The following is a 16,820-nucleotide window of genomic DNA, read 5'->3' as shown; positions in this document are numbered from 1 at the left end:
GACACCTACTAGCAAAAATGACTGACGAATGTAGAAGGGATACACCATAATTTATCTAGCTATTAGAAAATGTATTAGATATATCTCTACTGACATGGAGGGTGGAAAAAGCAAGCTAGAGTGTAACATGTATGATATGATCCCATTTTTGAAACAAGTATCAAGAACATAAAAACTTGAGACAAAGGTGATACCGAGAATCCAAGCCTAAAAGAGAATGAAAATGGTAGTACCATTAATAGAGATAGGTCAAGTGAGGCAACAGGAAAAAAAAAATGAGAAGTTTGATTTTGACATGTTAAATTTAATACAGGTGATTCAGTAGTTGAGGAGTTGGCACACTATGGCCCATGGGCCCAATCCAGCCTGAAGCCATGTTAGCAGGCTATTTAGAGAAGCAGGCTGAATAAAGAACCTGGGAAGAACCTGCACATTTAGGAAATGGAGATTCAGATAACCATCACTACAGAGAAAGTGAAGAAAATCCATACGGTGCAGAATCACGGAATTAAAGGGAACAAAGAGTTTCAAGACAGAGGCTGTGGCGGGTACTGTGAAAAGAGTAAGTTAAAGAGGAAAAGTGAGCTGTAAGAGGAACTGAGCATCAGCTGGGCTTCGCTACTACCTGACAGAGCACCCTGGGTGCTTCATCTAGAAATGAAGAAGCTGCACAGTCTTTGCAAAGCCCTTTTTAGCCCCACTATTCCATAAATTTTGATCTGCACAAAGGTAGAACGCTTACAGCAAGCAGGAGTGGGAAAGTGAAGGTCATCATTTATTGTCTTATTTCAAGAACACTGGTACTACTGAGAAGAACTGAAATATATGTACATCAGAGGCAAGAGAAGTTATTTTAGTACATTTGAATTTTTGAGTCCTGTCAGAGCATGTTTATAAACTGAGATGAAGATTGAGTAGAGAGCAAATGACAGAAAAGGATAAGTGAAAGGAGGAACGAATGTGCAACAGCTTCCCAGAGGAGTGAACATGGGATCAAACTAAGGGCACAGACAGAGGAGTTAGTTCTGACACACGCCAGAAGTTCTAGAGATTAAGGTCAATCAGGTGTATCACCTTACCCAATATATTCATCTTTGTTCTCCTCAGTCACCAGGATATTGGAACCTCCCAACTTCAGGTCATGCGAAGTAACCTTTCCCAAAATTTCCATGTCAACAGAAAAGTACATTTCTAAGCCACATTCTTCAATGTTGTTGTCTCTGGGTGATATAAATATATATCGACTAATTAACATGATATCTAAATTGGCTTCAAGAAAATGTCTCATTGAAAGATAAATCTTCAAACCTTATCCAGATAAGGGAATTATAAAATTCAGTATCAATAGATTCCAAATCCTTAATAGTCAGTTTTTTACTTAGCATACGCTTGTAGAATGGTAAAGAGAAACCAGTATCAATAAACTTCCCATGAAAAAGTGCCTGCCGAGAGAAATAAAAAATTTTACTTAAAAATTTATAAAACAACAATTTTCTTATTCAGAGGACAATAACAGAGAAATCATGAGGCTTCACAGGCCAAAGTAAGCACTTAAATAAGTAACCAGGATAAATCATGAAAACCAAAATATTACGTAAAATGCTAAGTATGAAACACAAATTACAGAGTTAAATGACTTCAAACACTTTGCTCTATCACGTCCTATCAATAACTGTCAATGAGGATGGTAAAAGAACAGTATCAAACCCCCACTCTTTCTAGTGTATTCTATAAATTAAATTAACCTAATTGGATGCAGAAATACAGACAGAGCCTCAGGGCTCCTGTGCATGCACCTGGCAAGACTCCTCCTCCACTCCTTTCTGACCACAGTTGCCTAAGAGATTTGCAGGACTGACCCCGTTTGTCTTCACTCCTGCTCACAACAGCCAACACAAAAAAGCGCCAGACCTCCTCACACCCCAACTCTCACCACCAACTGCCCATCCATCTCAAAATCCAATTCCATTTCTCACACCTCCCCTAACTCCCAAAACCATCTCCCATCTCTATGCTTTTTCCTTCTGAAACTCCTGATCCATCATTAATAAAATCCCCCATATACTCGTTCTTTGAAGATCCTTTGGCATTTTGATTTAACAAACATCTAGCATTTTTCTGAAAACTTTGCTTCCCCCCAAGTCCTCCCAAAGGGGTGCTGTTTCTCTCCCATCCCCCTCATATCACCAGGCCTGGAAGTGGGGCAGGTGTTGCTCCTCATTACTAATTCCTCCTCCCCAAACCTGCCCGTCTTAAAGCTCACGGCTTCATACTGCCCTGAGTGGCCCACGGCCCCACCCCTGCCTGCATTTCGCTGCCATCAACCCTAGATCTTGGAGTTTCTCTTTGTTGCTCCCTCAATGCTGTGTTCTTCTACACTACCATCTTAATTTTAGACATTTCAACATCTACAATGATGATTCTCTTACTACCCTAACTTTTTAGTCCTTTCAATAATCTTTCTTTCACTTAGACTAACCATTCTCGACATCATACCTAAGATACTGTTATTAGCAAAATACAGCAATAACTGTATTCCTTCACAAACTCAATTTCAACCATCACCTAATTTTCTAGCTCACTGCCTTCTGCAGTGATATCTGCAATTTTGACCCCACTGGGATTTAAAAAATACATAAAACCTTATCACTGTTTCTCAGCTACTCAACAAAGTTATTTCTTTCCTTATTCAGTTTTGATTCTATCATCAATCATTAATATTACTCCCATGTATACCTTCAAACCCAGCCTCTCCTCAAAGAAATTCTGGCAAAATCCAAAGCCCAGCTAAACACAACCCTTAACTTACTCCATCCATGCCTGTGCCTGGGTATTGGAACATGCTAGAAATGCATATACAACCATGCTGACTAGTTCATGACCAACAACCTCCAGTGGGAACTTAGTGCTGCCTGATAATCGTATTTCCCCACTGCACTCCCTCTCCCAAGTAACTATTATTCCTCAAATACTTTTCTCTACTCCTCACTCTGAGCTAATGATCTTGCTTTCTATTTCATGGAGCAAACAGAAGCCACCAGAAGAGAATTTTTGTGTATTCCACCACCTCTGCTCACGACGAGCATCTGAATCTATATGCTCTATTATCTATTACTTCTATGTGTGCCACACAGCTCTCCTACTCCAGGTCACTGCTCCCATATTCCCTCTTTGACATCATCACATTCTTTCTTCTTACTTATCATTATCTGCATGGAAATGTTTTATTCTCCTCCCATCCTAGATACTGCCTAATTTCCCTATCACCCTTTACAGCAAACTTCCTTAAAAGATTTGTTTATATTTGTTGTCTCCATTTCTCCTTCCATTCTCTCTGGATTTCACTCCCACTAGTCAACTATTGTCCTCTACTGCTCCTGAATCTTTCCCCTGGCCAAATCAAATGGTTAATTCTAAGATCTCATCTTGCTTACCATATCAGTGCTGGACAGGGCTGACCATCTTCCCTCGTCTTCTGGCAACTGTTCTTATTTGATTCTCCTATCTCCTCCTCCTCAGCTTTTTTGCTGGTTCCTTCTCATCAACTTGACCTGCAAATGTCCTTAAACTTCTTCTGTCCACCCTTATTCCTTAAACAATCACATAGCCCTAACCTAGCTAGATAACCCCTCATTGCCAGACTTACATACCCAACTCCCTATTCTAGTCTCCGTTTGGATGTCTATAGGTTATCTTAAACTTAACAAATCCATTTTTTTTTTTCCAAATCCGAATTCTTGATTTTTCCCAACCCCCAAAATGTGCTCTTGCCACAACCCTGCCATCTTAGGAAACAGCAACTGCAACCAAACACACAGCCCATACATTTTGGCGCCATACTTGACTCTCTCACACTGTGCATCTAAGCTGCCCGAAAGTTCTGTTAGCTCTAACTACAGAATATATCCAGAATCCCAACCACTTTTCTCACTACCTCCATTGCTAAACCACTCAAGTTCAAGCCACTATCACCTCTCACCTGGATTGTTGCAAATGGTCTCCCTGTTTTTGCTGTTACTCTCCTCTGCCCCCAATTACAGTCTCTTCTACACAGCAGCCCAGTAAACTTAGTAAGAGCTAAGTCAGATCATGTTACTTAGATCGTGTCATTCCCTGCTCAAAACCCTTTAGTGAATTTCCTAGAAGTCTGACACAGTACCTTTCAACCCCAGCTCCCACCAAATCCTCTCTCATACCATACCTCTCATACCATACCTCTCTCATACCAATCCTCTGCTCCATGCATGCCATTTTTCAATCAGAAATAGAATTCTACTTTGGAGCCTTTTTCTTGCTGTTCCTTATGTCTAGAATGTTATTCTCCAAGATACATGCATCATTCAGTCCCTTGCTTTCATGTTTCTGTTCATGTGTTACCCCCCAGAGAGTCCACCTCTAATCATGCCATATAAAAAAGCAACAACACTCCTTTTCCCTTGGCACATAACTTATGTGTTATTCTGTCTCCCTCTGATAGAATTTAGATCCCCGAGAGCAGGGACTGTGTCTTTTTATTATGGTCTCATCTCTGTAATATTATGATGCCATAGTAGGTGCTCAATAAATATTTGCTGAGTGAGCAGACAGAAAGTACAAATAAATACAAACACTTCTGAAAAGACAATAGCCCCATAAGAATTTCTGCTAAGCTCTGAAAATTCCCAAAACATCAGTCAAGTGCAACTGTTATACAACTCAGATTTTCCTTTTAGCAGAAGTAGTCACACCATAATTAAGCTTTAATTTATAAAATGAAAGGACTTTTAAAGACTAATTGGCTACATCAATAATCATTATATTCATAATCTTGATTTCATACGGGTACTCAAAAAATATGGTACTCTCCTTTCTAGGCAAACTTCCTTGGTAACAAACTTTGTGAATATACACAACCAAGGGATAACATGGATCATTTTTTTAAGTCTTCTCCAAAATACTTTTGAAATAAGCAAGTTTAAATAAATAAAGGAAAATAAGAACTTACCATAGCAATAAAGCGACCAATAAAACAGAAGTATGAAAGATGGTCTGGGTTAATGGTTGATGCTGGATTTATTTGTAGACAATAGTTGTTCTTGCCAGCATACTCAAATAAGCAATACATAGGGTTCAAAACTTCATGTGAAAGCAAGAAAAACCATTCTCTAAAAGAAAGCAAGATTTTTTTTTTTTTAGCATTCATACACACATGACTTTAAAAACAAATCTTAAATACACCCATGCACACATCATCTCTGCTCAACAGCCTTTAATAACTCCACTGCCCAATTTCTCAGCCCTCCAGTTAAGTCTTCCTATGATCGGACCCTCCGCTCAGTTACCTGCAGTTCCTATGATGCCAAACTACAAACTCAGTGCTATTCACAGATAATATGCTTATTTCTATGCCATACTCTTCTTTGGGTATGTCTCCTCTGTGTCAACTCAGCCTATGTAGGTGCCACCTTTGCTTTCAGTCCAACTGAGATTCATCCCACTTCAATTTTCTGAAGCAACTTGCAGCATATTTATTTGTATCAATCACTGACTACTCTGTGGTACTGTGATAAAACCACAATATTATTCATTTTCCTGTACATGACCTGCCCATCCACCAGACTAGAAACTCCTCAAAAGCAAAAGCCATGTCTTCATATATATTTTTGTATCCTTAACTCACAGGCATTCTAGGATCTATATGCAATAGGTTTTAGTAAGTATCTGCTGGTGATACTGACCTACACAGCACTGCTGCTATGGGACAGTTTTAGTTTTATTGCCAACATATTACAAATGGAACTAAAATTAAAAACATGAAATCTTTAAATGTGATTAGCATTCTCTAACTTATTACCACTTATTTTCCCTCACTTATCAAAGTCTAATGATGAAATCCAACTAGATGAAAGATTAATAATTCATATCACAAAATAAACCCAATCTGCAAGACTCTCTTCCACAGCAATTTCTTCTAAAGCAGGGTTCCAACTCAAATGCTTACAGTGATCAGTACACGTGGCTTCCTTCTCTGCATGGGCCTCACATTTTCTACTTAGCCACAATCCCCCATTCTTCATTGTATCCCTGATAAAAGTTATTACCAATTTTAAGAAAGAATTCTTTCTAGGCAGATAATCATTGTCCTTAGATGACAGCGCAGTGGTGGGCACAGAGTGGAAAAGAGTGTTATCCATCCTACAGGGCTGAATCAGCTATGTAGATTCAGCCAATTGATGCCATGTGAGAAGGTGGGAACGTGGGTCTAGGGTTTTTAAAAAGAAGCCAGAAATCTTGATTCTTAAGCATAATCTACTGATTTTCTTTAATGCTGTCAAATAATTGAAAAAAATTTAAAATCACAATGGGAGCCATTACTAGGCAGGCTAAATCTGGCCTGGAAGCCCATTTACAAAAGCTTTTTCTAAAGCTTTAAAAATATAAACTCAGAAACTGCCTGACCGGTAGAGAAGGGAGTCTTCCCCTAAACAAAATCAACTAATAAATGATAAACACCAATTCACAAAACTAAATCCAGTCCCAAAGTAGTAGTGGAACCAAGTGACTTCCCACTGTGACAAGGCTTAGGTAAAACATGCCCCCAGGGGAAAGGACTGACAGATCTGTGAGAATGTGTTTACATAACACAAAAAAAACTAGAAATAAACTTTCTAGTTGCTGCAGATCACTTTTAGCAAATAGCAGCCCAGAGAAAACTGAATACATTCAAAAGAAGAATGCCTATAACATGGTATCTGACCTATATACCCTAACACTAAAAGAAAAGAAGGAAAAATTCTAACTAAAAAGAGGTGGATGAGTTCACTTTCAACATATCCTTTTCTATACTCTCAAATAAACTAAAGAGATACTAGAGGTTGAAAAAATTATGAGACAACAGATGAGCTAGCAGAGCCTAGAGAAGAAAATGAAGAAAACAGTAAAGCCACTAATGAAGAAAAATCACATTAGAAGCAACAAAATGTAGGGCAGTACTGCATACAGTGACATGAGGATAGGTTTGAGAAAATCAAAACAAAATGGAAAAGCACAAAGATAAAAATAATCAGAGAAAAGATGACCGACATGTAAGACTGACACAAAAGATTCCACATACCCATGATTGATGTTCCTGAAGAAAAATGGAACAAATGGAACAGAAAAAATATTCAAAGACATAATAGAAGAAAATTTCCCTTAAATTAAGAAAGATCTTAATATGTTCCTAAGAAAAGATATAAAACGATCAACAACGAAATTAATGAACTTGAAGGAAAAGGACTATGTGGGCATCCAAAGGAAAAACAAAAGTTTCCTACAAGGGGCTGGCCTTCCACTTCACATGCTATAACATTCAGTGGTAGAAGACAGTGAAACAATGTCTACAGGGTAGTGGAGAAACTAGTGTTGCGTAAGAATTTATATCTAGTTAAGTTGTTTATATACAAAAGCAACAGAAAACACATTTTCAAACATGCAAAACTAAAGGAGTATATCACCCTTGTGAACTCTTGAGTAAAACCAAAACATGAATATGTGAATCAAAATTAAGAATTTGGGAGTAAGAAAATCATGGTATGGAGTAACTATGTGCATTAAAACCCTCAAAACATAAAACTAAATGCAAACAGCTGAGGTAACTATGAGTACAAACAAGCATATGAATGTTATAAAGTCAGACACTGTAAAAAATAAAACCATATTTTATTTCTAAGGTACCTCTTTCTTTTTAATGTCTGAACATTCCTGAAACTGAGATAAATCACAATAGACGTGATATGAACATTTATTGTGATAGGTAGTGTTTCTTTTCTGAAAAAGCTTAATAATGCACTGGAGAAGAAAATATGCTAATTAAGCCAAACCTCTGATAATCCCACATATATGCTCCCACCTATCTCTTTTTGCCCACTGTACTAAAATTGTGATTTTGTAATTCTGTACACCTCTGAAATATTAGTTTAAAAATTTTTTCCTATGAAAAGCAGGTTTAATTCTTTTAAAAGATTCAATGAAAGTGTTCTGGTAAAAAATAAATTGTTGTCAAATTAGGTTTGGGCAAAACAAAAATTTTTAAGTTGTTCATTAAAAAAATTAAAAATTAAAAGGATTTCCCACTCATATTGCTCCACATTTTCCACTGTTAACAATGTATTTAATGAATGTGAAGGACTATTCTCAAAAGGACTCAGATTGGATTAAAACACAAACATAAAACCAACATACACTGTTATAATAACAAAAATTAAGAAACAACCTTATGCATGCTGATCCATTAATTAAGGTATCTACATACAATGCAATATTATGCAGTCATTAAATAAGAGTATTAGCACCATTAAATAAAGGAGAGTATTATTAGCTCCATATAGAATATGAAAAGATGTCCATGAGATATAAAACGATAAAATGAAGTTGCTATATTGTACATATTGTATGATCAATTCTGTTTAAAAAAATAGCAAATGTGTACTACATCACACATACATAAAATTTATATATATGCAGAGAAAATGTATAGGATAACCAAGACAGTAATAATAACACCTCTGGAACTGTGCTAATATTTTAATTTTTGTTTTTAAAAATAACTCTGGATTGCTATTGAAGAAATGTATCTTTTCAAGAATACATCCACTGCATACAATGGAGACATACTTATTTCAAAGCAGATGTGTTTTTATTTTACCTTGCTAGACCACCATAATCAAGTCCTTCTTCTCCTCTAAATATTACATATAATCGCCTTCTCAAGTCATAAGGTTTTAATGCCATAATCTAATTAAAAACAAAAACATGGATACTTAAAACACTCATATACAGCATTAAGTTTCTTCCAAAACAATTCAATTTAAACTACATCTGCATTTCCAAAATTACACATTTCCTTATCTCATACAACAATGCTTTTAACTTGAGATCAACTGATGTGTTCCACAAACTTACTCTATTAAGCTTTCCGTGATTCACCTTCTAAAATCTCTTTCCCCTCTTCTACTATTAAATGGTAGTTCTACTTTGGGTTAGTGGCAAGAGAGGAAGAGTGACACAGAAAGCTTTTAAGTTTAGAAAATATTCCTTCCCTTGTTGCTCCCCAAATTTTACCAAAATCTTGTAAAAGGTGACTTATAAATTTTTCTAACTAGCAACATTTGATGAGAAGCAAAAGAGCTTGTTCTGGGTCCTGCTTATACCACATATACCATTTCTCAGTAGGAAACGAACTCAGCTAAAGCAAAGAATTTATACAATATGTATACACAATTTTCACAATCCTTAATGGCTTACATGAGGATTCTAGCAAAGAGGCTTTACTTCTGGATAACAATGAATTACTTCCACCACACGTGTCAAAACCAAAGTCAAGACCGGCATGTCCGGGTGACAGCACAGCTCACCAGCAGGACTTTGCCTCATAGGCAGTCACGCACATCAAACAGACCATGGTTCTCCCCACACCAGAGGACAAAGCAAAATAAAGTTTTTCATGAATCTGGATGTACACTTACTACAAGAAAGCTCAAACAGAGCTTAGAACAAGCTAAGAATTTATTAACTCAAACCAAAAAATGTTTTGATAATAGCTGCATTAAGTATCTTGCCCGAATTCCAATAGCTAGTAAAATTAAGCTAGGATATGAACATCTCTAATTTTGGAGTGCTATTTCATTTTGGCTTGTTTATGTGAAAGTCCCTATGTACCGGGACGCCTGGGTGGCTCAGTCAGTTGAACGTGTGCCTTCGGCTCAGGTCATGATCCCAGAGTCCTGGGATCGAGTCCCACATTGGGCTCCTTGCTCATCGGGGAGCCTGCTTCTCCCTCTGCCTGCCGCCTCCCCTGCTTGTGCTCTCTCTCTCTCTCTGACAAATAAATAAATAAAATCTTAAAAAAAAAAAAAGTCCCTATGTACCTGTATACACAGGGACTTTCAGTTCATCATTGTAATACTTTGGCGGGGGGGGCAGGAATGAGAAGACTTTTATGAAAAATTCTCCACATCATCAGAAAAAAAGAACTGATAATATTTTGATTTTTTATCTTTAAATTTTCTGCAGATGATTCAGGAAAGGCAGACATATTACATTTATTCATTCACCAAATGTTTACTGAATACCTGCTATGTGTAGGGCACTATTCTAGGTACTAAGCATAACAGCAGTAAATGAAGTAGTTTGTGCTCCCATGGAGCTTACCTTCTAGTAAGGGAGACAAATAAAATGGGTCAGGTGGTGCTAAGTGTTACTGAAAATAATACATAAAGGGCTAGAATGGGACTATGAAGGAGGTGAGCAGGGACTCCCATCTTGACTAGTGTGCTCAGTCGAGGTCTCTCTGAGATCTTAACCTTTAAAACTGAAACCTACAGGAGGTAAGAATGAACATCAGGGTTACTGAAGGGATGGATACTTACATGGAATAGAGTATCTATACTGATTTAATTTTAATTTGGTTGTATTATCAAGACTTGTTTGAGTTAATGAAGTCTTAGAAAAGTGCCAAAACGTGTCATCTTGTTCCAGAAACTGTTTAAGCTTCATTTAAAATGGACATAATGGGGGTGCCTGGGTGGCTCAGTCATTAAGCGTCTGCCTTCGGCTCAGGTCATGATCCCAGGGTCCTGGGATCGAGCCCCGCATCGGGCTCCCTGTTTGGCGGGAAGCCTGCTTCTCCCTCTCCCACTCCCCCTGCTTGTGTTCCCTCTCTCGCTATTTCTCTGTCAAATAAATAAATAAAATCTTTAAAAAATAAAAAATAAAAAATAAAATGGACATAATGATAAGAGTTATCACAAAGGGATGTTGTGAGGATGAATGAAATGAAATGATACCTATAAGATGCCAGTGCGAAGCATATGGCAATCCCTCAATACATGATGGGGTTTATTATGACTATTATTATAATGGACACTCAGTAAGTGGCAGTCATGGTTTGAAATTTCTAAACCCTAACTCCCTTAATATATATATAGGATATAATCAGACAAGTTGAACTGTTTATTCTGATAAAATCTTCCTTACCTGTTGGAAGGAATCTTCGAACAGTGTCTGCCGGGATACATTGATCTTTACATGACTGGGTAGTGCATTTGACTAAAAACAAAAATAATATCGTGATATCATGTAAGCTGTAGTATAGGTATAGTATAAAGAAAAGACTAAATGATTATGAACATAAGATTTATTTACCACTGTAGTACCTGGCACAAATAACGAAAGTGAGCAAGTTTCCACCTAAAGCTGCGTTCATAAGCAATCTGTGGACCACCTTTAGTTCTAAAGAAAAAAAAAAAGAAACCACACATTAATTCAAAATAAAATTGGATATGTAATATTCAGTATGAAACTGGAGTATACCAGAGTCCTACAAATGACCACAGGAAAGTTATTTGCTGGGAGAGAAGATACATTTGGTGGGCCAAGAGGCTTGCACAATGAGGACACATACAAAGAGTGAGATTGTATGTATGTATGGGTCTTTTGTAAAGAAGTTAGTTAAATGAAATATTAAAGTCTATTACTATTAAAAAAACAAAACCTTTGATAATACTTAAATCTAAGGAGGATAGAAGCTCTAGACAGAAGAGACAGCGAAGGAAATTCTACCACAACTTAAACCTAATCTCAAACTGAAAGAAACATTGCTGAGACAGTATGCAAAGCAAAAGCAATTTCTAAGAATAAGTGACATCCAGGTCACACGGCTCAACTGATCAGTGAGGGAAGAGGCAGAATGGGTGGCACGGAGGGATAGGCTCAATTCACACTGAGAAGGCCTGAGGCTTCTGCCTTTTGAGGGAGAGCCTAAGATACAAGCACAAAGTTCTTTCATGATCTTAGGGAACATTTTGGAATGGATGGAAAATGTTCTCTTATGTTGTTAGGTTCAAGTGAATTCACTGAACAAATATTTGTGAAATATATAGTATTACCTGACATTCTTCTAACCAATGAGAGTGTTATTTGTTAATAAAACAGGTAATAACCCCGTTTTTGTGGAGGTTATATACCAGTGAAGGGGACAGACAAGAAACAATAAGTAAACCATCTATGAACTGTGTTAGAAGGGGATAAACGTTTTATCACTCCTGCTCCTCAAAAAGGAAAAAGAGAGAGAGAGAGAAAGGCAGTGTAAAAAAGATATGGAGTGGTATAGGGAGAAGTTTAAAATTCTGAAATGGGTGAACAGCGTTGAGTTCACAGACAAATTAATATTTGACCAAAAACATGGAGGGCATTAAGTCATGTACATATTTGGGGAAAGAGCAGAATAAAAGCTAAGACCCAGAGGTAAAAGCCCAGGTACTTGAGGCATAGCTAGGGGGCCCGTGAAGCTGAAGCAGAATGAATGAGGGGAGAAAACAGAGATGAAATTGAAGAGCTAACAGGGGTCACATTCTGTAAGGCAGTGGAAGCCACTGTGAGGACTCTCCTTTTCACTCCGAGATGGGAAATCACTGAAAAGTTTTTGTGTGAAGGAATGACTTTATACTTAATAGAAAAAAGACAGAAAAAGTCAATCCTGTTGCTGTATGGAGAATAACATTATACGAGGTGTGGGTAGGAAAGCAGAGAGACAGAGGCACCACTTCAGGTGACCATGTGGTGGCAGTGGACGTGGTGAGACCTAAGTGGATTCTGGACATACTCTGAAGCTGAGGTAGCTAGAAATGTATTGTGTCAAACGCTCCTAAATCAAATGAGACAGGACTGGAACCAACTCCTGAATTAACAATTAACAATGCGGAGGTCACTGGTATCCTTAAGTTCAGGGTCAGTGGAACTTCCTTGTAGTCTGTTTGAAAGAGAAATCAGAAAGAGCAATGTAGAGACAATGCTTTCAGGTACTTTTCCTGTAAAGGGCAGCAATAAAAATGAATTTTCACAGAATTAATTTGAAAGGTAAAATGCTGTGCTTTTGTTTATTTGTTTTTAATTGAGGAGAAACAGCAGCTGAGGAGGAATAATTCAGTAGAAGAAGAAAAACTGACGATGGAGGATAGAAAGATGGTAACTGCTGGAGCAATTAAATGGGAAAGAGGGGGCAAGATCTAGAGTGCTAGCAAAGGGACTGGCCTTTGATAGGAACAATGATAGTTCACCTATAGGATCAAGAAGGAAGACAGATGCTGGGAGGTGGGCAGATGTGACAGTAGGAATTTGCAAAAAACAAGAAACAAAAAAAAACCCCTTTTATGGTTGCTTCTATTTTCTTAGTGATGCAAAGATATCACACCTAAGAGTAAGGATGAAGGTGAGCTCTGTTTTAAGATACTTTTATCTGGAAAATTCAAATGTGTTCACATCTCATTCCTTCATGAATTACAGTAGCATGATGGGCAGTTAAGAGCACAGTCTCTGTGAACAGACTGCCTTGGTCTGAAACCAGCTCTATTCCCTTCCGTCTGGTTTTGCGTAAGTTAGTTATGCTCCCTAAGCCTCAGTTTCTACACTGAAAAATGGAAAATAATAGTATCTACTTAAGGTTGTTTGGAAATAAAATGAGCTAGTTTATACAATGTTCTTAGAACAATACTCTGCACATAGCGATCACAAGATAAATATTTGCTATCATTATTATTAACACATTATGTGCTACAAATTCATTCTGTAGTAATGTAAAGCAAAGATGGGTACACCGGGCTCTTACTTATATAGGTTTTCTTGATCTGCAAAGTACAATCTGTTGCTAAACTTGAGGCTAAATTTTTATGTCCTCATTAAACAGCATTTAAGAACTTCAGGTTTTCACTTACACAGATGACTTCCCATTGCGAGGATCTTTGAATGTTGTTGTTCTTGTATTATGATCAACAAAGTACCTAACACCTTCCCGAGTATACCTAATTTCCCAGCCTTCTGGCAAGGGTTCTTCATTCTGTAAGCTAAAAGATAGAGTTAGAGTCACAAGGTGAATATTTTCTAGGTACCAAAAACATCCAAATCTAGGTTTACTTGATTCTATCTACAGATATATGTAAGATGACTTAATTAAGGCCATAGCACACACATACCCTTGAGTTCTGGGATCTTCCCACTGGGTTGTTTTTGTGTTATGATTCACAAAGTAAACCCTGTCGGTTGAATCCACTCTTTTTTCTAAAAAATAGAGTGAGCACAGCATTTAATGACTATTTACTATATATACCTTCAGGTATTTTTACCAACAACATATCAGCTTACCCCAGCCTGGTGGCAAAGGCCCATATGGGTCATTTTCTGCAGCTAACATTGAAGCCTGATTGGAGAAAGGGTTGGAGGGAAAAATAAAAATATTACTTTAATATAAAAGCAGAGATAAACTAAATACTTGGTAGAACCACATTTTATAGTGATTTTCTAAAAAATATGATAAAGGAATGTGAATATAGTGATTTCAAGACACAAAGTACATTTAAAAATGTTATGAGTTAAGAGGAATCCATCAGTTGATAAAATCATTAGTTTTTCTAAGATGACTTAGAATAATATATTGAGGTCAATATTTTAATTTTTTAGCCCTTCTACAATAATCTGTTAGGAGTGAAATGAGACAGAAGAGCATACAGAAAGTTGTGGTGTTTAAATGAAAAATATTATTTAAAAGTACAATAATAATCACAGTTCTCTTTAAGACACACCTACTAATAAAACCAACATTAAAATCCAGTATCATCTTTATACAAGTAAATCCTTATCTTAATATTAGTATTCTTTTATATATTCATAAATAAAAACATTCATGCTTACATATATTATAACCCAGAAATATATTCAGAAGAAAATGTAAACACTCTACTACCAATTTTAAAAGACTGATAAATATAAAAATCATCACCTGAAAAAGTACGTCTTAATGCATCTTGATAAATATTTTATAACCTTGTAATAGATGTTGTTAATTTTACCCAATATCCATCTCCCATGCCTTCTTCCTTGACACTCAAACCATGGTTTTGTTTGAGGTAGCAATGTGTCCATCTAATATTCCATTCCCAGCCTTCCTCACAGCTGAGTTGGTAGAACGACCAATTCTAGCCAGTGAGCACTGGCAGAAGTCCCTGGTAAGGGCATCCCTTTTCGAGTAAAAAGGCAGGGCTTGCAAGATAAAAGCCATCTGCCCTTCTCATTCCCTTTTCCCTTTCTTCCTGTCTACAATGGGGAATGAAGCCCAAAGGGCAGCAGCTCTGTATGACCGAGGTAAGCACGAAGCATGGTAACGATGCACAAAGAATCTGGGTACCAGGTGGCATTACTAAGCCAATGTATGTGTTAGCCTGGACTTTTATCCCAGACTTGTGCTATACTTAGATAATTACACCTCAACCTGTTTAAGGATGTTCTATGCAGGAGAACACACTTCTACTACATCCCTATGACCTAATTCTGCCGTTTCCCGAGGTTTTCACATACACAGCTAAGTTGACCCAGAACAAAAGCACACAGTACAGAATTTCTTGTTTACTATATACAGCTAAACAACGAAACCTTACTACAGATTTCTGTACAAGTTACCAAAGAACCAGCAATTGGTGGCAGTAGGAGATGCTATGTAGGCTGGGTTGGCCCACTCCCTCTATGCTGGCTACAGAATACCAGGAGAATGGGTCAACCTGCAAATGAGAACTTATTATTTAACCTCTGAAGAAAATGGAGCTGAAAGAGCCAGCCTGAGGCAAGATAATGAAAAAAGAGTTATTTAAGTTTTCTTTTTGTGTCTTTCCTAATTCCTCCCTATCTGCTAGCCTCTACGTTTTGGGTTTTCAAGTTGATTCAAAACACTCTCTAGAGATGCCCGGTACTTAAAATTTGTATTTTCCACTTCCTGTGATCAAACCTATTTAACAAAGGTTTCCCTCTACCCCGTTTTTTTTTTTTTTTTTTTTTTTGAGACTTTATTTATTCACTTGACAGAGAGAGACAGAGCGAGAGGGAACACAAACAGGGGGAGTAGGAGAGGGAGAAGCAGGCTTCCCGCCGAGCAGGGAGCCTGATGTGGGGCTCGATCCCAGGACCCTGGGATCATGACCTGAGCCAAAGGCAGACGCTTAATGACTGAGCCACCCGGACGCCCCTACCCCCGTCTTCTTGTGGATGTTTGCTTATGGCAATAAATGGACTATCAATTGGTCAAAATTTCAGATAGCATTAGATTTTTCGGACAAAACTATCTCCACATGAAAGTGCTGTTTCTGAGAATCTGGAATGGGAATCAGAACATCTGGAAAATGGCAATCCTGGTCTTAAGTAAGGTAACCAGTTTTGTTTAAAGCAAACAAAATGATTCCAATTAAAGGCAGAGAACTGGGAATTAGGAAAGACAAATTATTTCATCAAGAAATTTCACTTACGAAACTACCACTTAATAAAGACAAAAACTGTACTTATGTTAGTAAACTAGAATGAAAAAAAAACTTAAAGTGTGTATGTATATCAGAAATAATTATTTATTAAAGAGTAAATAAAAAATACCTTGCAGTGCAGTCTATAACATTTCAAAATCACCAAAGTAGAAAAGAGCAAATGCCTGGAGGAAGAGTTGTACTGACATCTCACAATCTGCTCTTACCGAATAGAGGTATCGCTGGTTGAACTGCTGCATCGCTCCCTGCAACTGGTTTCGCTGAGACTGCCACTGCTCAAAGTTGCGGACAGACTCCATGGTGGGTCGCTGCCACGTGGTTGTTCTGGTGTTATGATCCACGTAATAAACTCTGCCGCGATCATCAACTCTTCTCTCCCAACTACCACCAACAAAGTAAGCATGAATAAAAATTGAACAGAAACCTGAAAGTATTTAGTTAACAGTTCACTCATATAATCTAAAAATCAGAGACACAACAACGTAACTGTAAAATTTTGAATAT

At 37.4% G+C, this 16,820-nt stretch overlaps 1 protein-coding gene across 7 annotated transcripts in view; it reads right to left on the bottom strand.

Moving 5' to 3' along the window:
- WWP1 (WW domain containing E3 ubiquitin protein ligase 1) overlaps nucleotides 1–16,820 on the bottom strand; it is a 112,563-nt gene that overhangs the window by 16,888 nt on the left and 78,855 nt on the right. For all 7 annotated transcript variants that reach the window (XM_035011468.1, XM_035011474.1, XM_035011473.1 and 4 more), the window contains 10 exons: nucleotides 16,523–16,697; nucleotides 14,158–14,212; nucleotides 13,989–14,073; nucleotides 13,731–13,859; nucleotides 11,175–11,250; nucleotides 10,996–11,067; nucleotides 8,666–8,754; nucleotides 4,985–5,144; nucleotides 1,309–1,442; nucleotides 1,080–1,220 (listed from right to left, as the gene is read on the bottom strand). In XM_035011468.1, coding sequence (XP_034867359.1) covers nucleotides 1,080–1,220; nucleotides 1,309–1,442; nucleotides 4,985–5,144; nucleotides 8,666–8,754; nucleotides 10,996–11,067; nucleotides 11,175–11,250; nucleotides 13,731–13,859; nucleotides 13,989–14,073; nucleotides 14,158–14,212; nucleotides 16,523–16,697 — 1,116 coding nt within the window. The remainder of the gene's footprint in view (nucleotides 1–1,079; nucleotides 1,221–1,308; nucleotides 1,443–4,984; nucleotides 5,145–8,665; nucleotides 8,755–10,995; nucleotides 11,068–11,174; nucleotides 11,251–13,730; nucleotides 13,860–13,988; nucleotides 14,074–14,157; nucleotides 14,213–16,522; nucleotides 16,698–16,820) is intronic.

This window comes from Mirounga leonina, unplaced genomic scaffold (genome assembly GCF_011800145.1).
Source record: "Mirounga leonina isolate KUSES-001 unplaced genomic scaffold, KU_Mleo_1.0 Mir_165, whole genome shotgun sequence".
Taxonomy (NCBI): domain Eukaryota; kingdom Metazoa; phylum Chordata; class Mammalia; order Carnivora; family Phocidae; genus Mirounga; species Mirounga leonina.
Note: the sequence above shows the minus strand (reverse complement) of the source record. Positions and strands in the feature narration are given on the sequence as shown.